This window comes from Zingiber officinale, chromosome 7B (genome assembly GCF_018446385.1).
Source record: "Zingiber officinale cultivar Zhangliang chromosome 7B, Zo_v1.1, whole genome shotgun sequence".
NCBI lineage: Eukaryota > Viridiplantae > Streptophyta > Magnoliopsida > Zingiberales > Zingiberaceae > Zingiber > Zingiber officinale.
The window spans coordinates 14,025,491-14,031,539 of NC_055999.1; the positions used below are offsets into that span (position 1 = coordinate 14,025,491).

Below are 6,049 nucleotides of genomic sequence, written 5' to 3' on the forward strand. Positions count from 1 at the left end.
TTATCAATGCAAGTCCGGAAAAGTCTCATTATCTAATCGTTATTCAATGCTTTATCAGTTAGTCAATTAAATATTTTATTTTATTAATCGGCTTCCAGGCTGTGGCGAGGCACTAAGCCTTTTTGGTTATTGGATCATCAACCACTTCTAGACAAAGCCTCATAATGAAATCAAATATTTAATGTACTTTCTGAAAACCCTAAGTCTAATTTTAATTTAGACAAGTCTTTGGAACCCAATATAGGTTCCTTCCAACTGAGTTAATTAGAAATTTCAGGAGTACGTAACTTTTGGATATTTTTCTGATTTGACCTCTATGAAATTTAAGATACCAATTCAGATTTTTATATTTCCTAATATTTTTATTATATGAGCATGCACGATTTTTCATATATTCTATCTCGATTTTCAATTTGTCATTTTCTATTTTTAAATTATCATATAAATCTAGCGGACATACTTTGGACAATTGTATTTTCAAGTCTATGTTTTCTTTTTCTAACTTGCAACAATTTTTTGATAAGAACTTAACAAATTTGAATAGCTTATCAGGTGGAAGAGATCGTACCTGACTTATCTTGTCGATCCCGTCATTCGTACCTCCCCCTGAATTGTTGTTTTCTTCTGATGTAGCTCCCTCTTCATCAATGCTCTTGATGCTTATTTCAGAAGAGCTTTCTTCATATTCATCTTCTTGATGACTTGTCATCAACGTAAGTCCAGAAAAGGCTTCGACCTCCGATTCGAATGATGTTTCGTCTCACATCACCTTTAGGGTCTTGTATTTGTTCTTTTGAACAGGTTTCTTGTTCTTGCCTTATCCTTCTCGTTGATCTTTAACTTAGGGCAGTTGTCTTTAACATGCCCTTCTTCATTGTAGTGGTAGCATCTTATTGCCCTTTTTTTAACCTGCAGATGGTTAGATTTTTTAGTTTTAAATAATTTCTTAAACTATCTTATCATCATTTCCATTTCATTGTCATCGAGAGAGGATTCTGAAGTTTATTTGCCCATCTTTGCCTTAAGGGTAATATTGTGCTTCGGCTCCTTCAGATCTGCACATCTTGTTTCATGGACTTCAAAGGTAGAAAATAATTCTTCTAATGTAGTTGAATCTAAATCCTTATATATGTAATAGGCATCTACTAATGATGCCCATTCAATATTTCTAGGGAATGCGTTAAGCACGTACCTTAGTGAATCTCGGTTACTTAACTTTTATCCGAGATTCGTGAGTCCAGTGATGAGCTCCTTGATCCTTAAATGAAGGTGTGCAACTGTTTTGCCTTGTTCCAGTTTGTTGTTGTTGATATGGTTTTTAAGCAAATCCCATCTTGCGAGTTTCGCCTCTGAGGTTCCTTCATGTAGTTCCAGGAACTTCTCCCAAAGCTCCTTCGTAGACTCGTAGGCTCTGATCCGATTGACCTATTGTGGTAGTAGAATGCTTAGCAGATGGAACTCTACTTTGTCGTTTGCCACGAAATCAGCTTGCTCCTTTTTGGTCCAGTGGTATTTATCTTTACCTTCGGGTGCTACAAAACCAAACTCCATTATAAAAAATAAATCAAAATCAGTCTTGAAAAATACCTCCATCTTTTTTTTCCAGTTGGCGAAGTCCCCCTCGAACTTTGGTTGGTGGATGCTTGAACCGGCCATCTCGTATGCTTCATTTGGCGGTTAGTCATCTTGAAGCAACTTGGCTCTGATACCACTTGTTGGTTCGGGTCGGCCGGCTGCAGAGGGTTGAGTTGCCTGAAATACAAAAGCTAAACACCTGGGTGGTTGTTAATCCAAGCCAAATGAAAGCTATTAAGAATCTCCTTCGGTGGAGGCGGAGAAGCCTCTTACACTTGTTAACAACTCAGACTATTGCTAGGAAATCAATACAAAAGTTGTTACGTCTTTCCTAGGTCCAGAGGTCTTTTTATAGCCCCTGGAAAATCTTATCCTCGGGCTGAAAGCGCCTCCAGTGTGGCAAAGGATAAAACTTTATCCTTCCCGCCAACGGCTAGATTGGCTGGTCTAAGGCGCCTTCCATAGCCATGGAAGGTGTCTTCCATGGCTGGTTGAAGGCGCCTTCATCCATTGAAGGCGGCTTCTATGAGGCGCCTTCAACTCCTGTTGAAGGCGCCTCTAGCAGCTCCATAGCTCCACTCTAGCTCCTCTGCTGCTCCGATCTCCTGGGTGATTTTGGCCAACCGAAATAAGGTTCACCCGAACCCAATTCGTCCTTCTCCTCGAGCAGGCTTTCGCTTTGGCTTCTGGTCTCTCGAACGTCGTGCACGTCCTTCTCGTCCACCGATGTACTCTTCCGCAGTGTCTCCCTCGGGCGCACCGAGCCCGTCGGCTCTCTCCCATGTTGTCCTTCTCGCTAGCCACGTCTTCTGCTCGACTTCCTGTGCTCCTAAGCTCCTGCACACTTAGTCACAAGGATCAGAATATAACAGGACTTAACCTAACTTAGTTGATCACACCAAAAATAACCTTGGGGTCCCAACAGAAGAGAGGTCCAACAACACCATCGTATCTTCTAGAAGTCTCATTTGCTTCCATCAAATGATCTGCCACTCCAATTTAATGGTAATTTACTTTGGATTTATCTTCTTGTACATTGTGTATCTGATACAGGTTCAATCGATGTTGAAGCCCAATATAAGTCTTTAAACTTTAAACGATCGTAACTTTTGACTCGAAATTTAGAATCAGGCTCTATCTATCGCCACACGTGTAGAATTCGAAATCCCACATTTTTTATTGGTGAACCCATAATCGTCAACTTTCAAACCCGAATTTCACCATTTAAACTCTTTTTAGGGCCAATTTACTATTTTTATTAATTTTTATTTTTTTAATATTTAGGATAATTTTTGTATTCCTGATATTTATTAGAGAGGATTTGTCTTAATCTACGTCTTGATTTGTGTAAAGATCATTCAATTAATTATTTTTCTTTTTGGATAAAAATTTATTTATTATCTATAAGATTAGAATTAAGGTCTATATAATAGTTATATTTAAATATTGAGGGATTAATCCTCCAATTTTAATAAGAATTTTCCTTTTTTCCAAGTTCCTCTTTTTGGTCTCTTCCTCAACTCCCCTTTTTAACTCTAGAAATCATATCAATCAAAGCAGTTGCTTACAAGAACAATAAAATGCATCCTGATTCTTCACTCAGTTTACCAATCTCATTTCCTTTTAATTTCCACTTTCTTCTTCTTCACATTTTTTTTTGTCCTTTCTTTTTTTGTTAATGTGTAGGTGTGGTTTGGGATGATGGACGACATTACAAGTGATGAAACGATCTGAGACGCAAAACAACAAGATTGTAGCTAAAATTTTGCCGATTGCATATATATATGTATACCTTCTCTTCGCATTTGCCTTTTCAAAAGTTGCACAAAGTTGATTCTGTGAAAACGCAAACACCGAAGAAACCATGAAGCTTGTACGAACACGAGAAATTACACCTGTGGACAAGGCTTCAACAAATGCAGAGTTTTCCGTTCGACTTTCATGTCAATAATCTCGAAAGAACACTAACGACTGAATCACTCGTTCCACTGGCCATCATCAAAGTTCTTGGAGTAGCTCTCTTCATCATAGCCAAGTCTGAGTGGCTTTGAGCAGCAGATGCTCCTGCCTTTCTTCATCAGTCTCTTGATCAGAATGCTGACCCAGTTGATCCGTTGCCTTGTCTCGAGATCTTCTTCGCGGGTGAGGAGGTCAAAGCGAGATTGATCCGCTCGAAGCAGAAAGGAGTGAGGGTCGATGCAACCTCCGAGGAAGGAAGAACCAGCTGGGGAACCCATCGTTCGATCTCCAGATGGAAGAGATGAGACTTTGAGAATCAAAAGAGGATGGTTTGTTTTCTATATACATCAAGCATTATTGTTGTTGCTATTATTTATTTATTTACTATTATTATTATTGCACCGAAAACTAGTGCATGAACAAATTATTTGTGTGTGCGCTGTGAAGGTGCGGACGGAGGGAGACAGTATTGATGGATATGAATGGACAAGTGATCGGCAACTGCTTCAGAATGCTCACACTGTTGCAGGAAACTCATCCAAATCAATCAAAGTAATCCAACTTTCTCTCAAGAGAGACAATAAACACTGTAATTATAGAGAAGACCATCACATGGTTTTGTGTCCATAAGATGCTTTCTTCACATAATTCACAGTGAATTGGATTGAGATTAAAAACAGCTCCATATATCTCTCATTTTTAGCTGAATTATTAGAGACCAAAGGCATCATCATGTATGTGGCTCTCTCAATCATATCCAATTATACACATATGAAATATATAATTTCATGTCATGATACCACCATGAAGCAAACCAATCAAGGAAATCGGCCTCGGGCATTCAGAAACATCTCTTCGATCCCAATGTTCACTTCTGGAAAATGAACAACCAGAAGAAAAAAAACAGAGGAACGAAAAACTACCTTACTGAATCATTTGACTCTTGAGCGCACCACTACTACCAACTCCTTCTGGTTGCTACTTGGAGATGTCGAGTGGCTACTCGGCATGACCTGCTCATCTAGGATCTCTCCTTGCTTCAACATATAATCCCATCTATCTTGGGACAAATAGATAATGGCAATGATGCAGACTTGTGCAGTGAACAGGACTTTCCACAGGCTCACACTTCTTGACATCTTCTCATGGTATGCATTTAAGCCAATATAGATGTTTGTAATGCCCAACACACAAACTCCAGTTCCAAGCAGCCAGTGCAAAAGATACCAAATGCTCCTTATCTTTATGCCTCTGAGAAGAAATCAACAACATTAAATAAGATTTTTGTTTTTTTTAGATATGCTAGTTAATTAGGCATTAAAATAGGTAAAATTATAAGATGACCTTTGAGGCCTGACGAAGGCAACTAAAGGATGAAGCCAAATGAGGATATACAACACAAATCCTATCCTCTGGTGAGTGTTGTTTAAGGAGTTCTCGAAGTTCATCAAAGCTAGAACTGCTGCAGCAGTAGCCAGCAGGATTGCTGTGAACTGTGTGATTTCATTCAATTGCTTGTCATCTCATTGCAATCCAGTTTGGTTTGGAAATTCAGCAGATTTCAGACCTGTCGGCATACCTGAACAATGACATGAGCATAAAACAAAGCCTTGAGCATTTTAATGCCTTGAACTCTTCTTGACATTCTGACGATAATTATTCCAACAGGCATCAAGACACCGATTGAAGCCCAGAGCAGCAATGCATGGAGTTTAATGTGGAATTCTAGTTGAGGGTTCCCCTGCAGCAACATAAATAATTGCTACTAAAAAGATGCATGCAGCATCTAATCTAATGCAAGTATGGCATACCTTCAATGGCTGTGACTGGTTAGTCCTATGCTTTGGGACAAATTTGTGCTTGTCTAGAGATGAAGTACTGACTGATGGTAGAAGAGAAGCAGCCATCAAAGTTCCAAATACCATGAGAACTTTGTTTCTTCTGGAGTCCAGCATTATCACTAACCAGAGTGGAAATGCTTGCATACTTGGTTTCGATGCAATCTGATATTGATCAAGAAAAGAAGAAACAGGCAAGCAAAACAAATTAATAATCACTAGCCACAAGGAGATATAGCATTTCTCTGGAAGAAATCCCTCCCTCCAGATGCATTCTTAATTCATATAATAACATAAAAGGACTCTTTCTACTAAAGCCTTTAAGAAACGAATTCCACGTAGGGAAAGCAGCATTAAGGTGAGGGTTTTGGTGGACAAGAAAGAAGATTGCCATTGTTTGGCAAAATGGATCATAGATTTGAAGAGAATAACAAACATAAGTGGGAGTTAGGTGAGTGTCCGTGGTGGGGTGCAGGAAGATAAAACCATCATCTGGCATTCCACCGAACCTATTGGTGCTCGATAATCATGTTCCTTGCGAATATTATCTTTTAAGCAGTTGCCTGAATGGGTCCAACGTTTTGGTGATGGCAAGATGTGGATGTTCTCCATTTTGTGTGGCTGAGCAGGTTAAACTGGATAAAAATTTATTTACAGAGGTTTCTAAGAATTCTTTA

At 39.1% G+C, this 6,049-nt stretch overlaps 1 protein-coding gene across 1 annotated transcript; it reads right to left on the reverse strand.

Annotated features, from left to right (window-relative positions):
• Window positions 1-4,269: 4,269 nt before the first annotated feature.
• Window positions 4,270-5,769, reverse strand: LOC122005378 (cytochrome b561 domain-containing protein At2g30890-like). The gene is made up of 4 exons (XM_042560404.1): window positions 5,346-5,769; window positions 5,114-5,275; window positions 4,879-5,027; window positions 4,270-4,785 (listed from the first exon to the last, which is right to left on the reverse strand). Exons 1-4 carry the CDS (start codon window positions 5,517-5,519, stop codon window positions 4,467-4,469), a joined length of 804 nt encoding a protein of 267 aa, XP_042416338.1. The 5' UTR covers window positions 5,520-5,769; the 3' UTR covers window positions 4,270-4,466.
• Window positions 5,770-6,049: the final 280 nt, after the last annotated feature.

Excerpts from the sequence above, each read along its gene's own strand:
- LOC122005378 (XM_042560404.1), bottom strand. The coding sequence starts at position 5,519 with ATGCAAGCATTTCCACTCTGGTTAGTGATAATGCTGGACTCCAGAAGA. Across the intron at positions 5,276-5,345 it reads ACCAGTCACAGCCATTGAAG|GGGAACCCTCAACTAGAATT; the intron begins GTATGCCATACT and ends ATGTTGCTGCAG. Across the intron at positions 5,028-5,113 it reads ATGCTCATGTCATTGTTCAG|TTCACAGCAATCCTGCTGGC; the intron begins GTATGCCGACAG and ends GAAATCACACAG.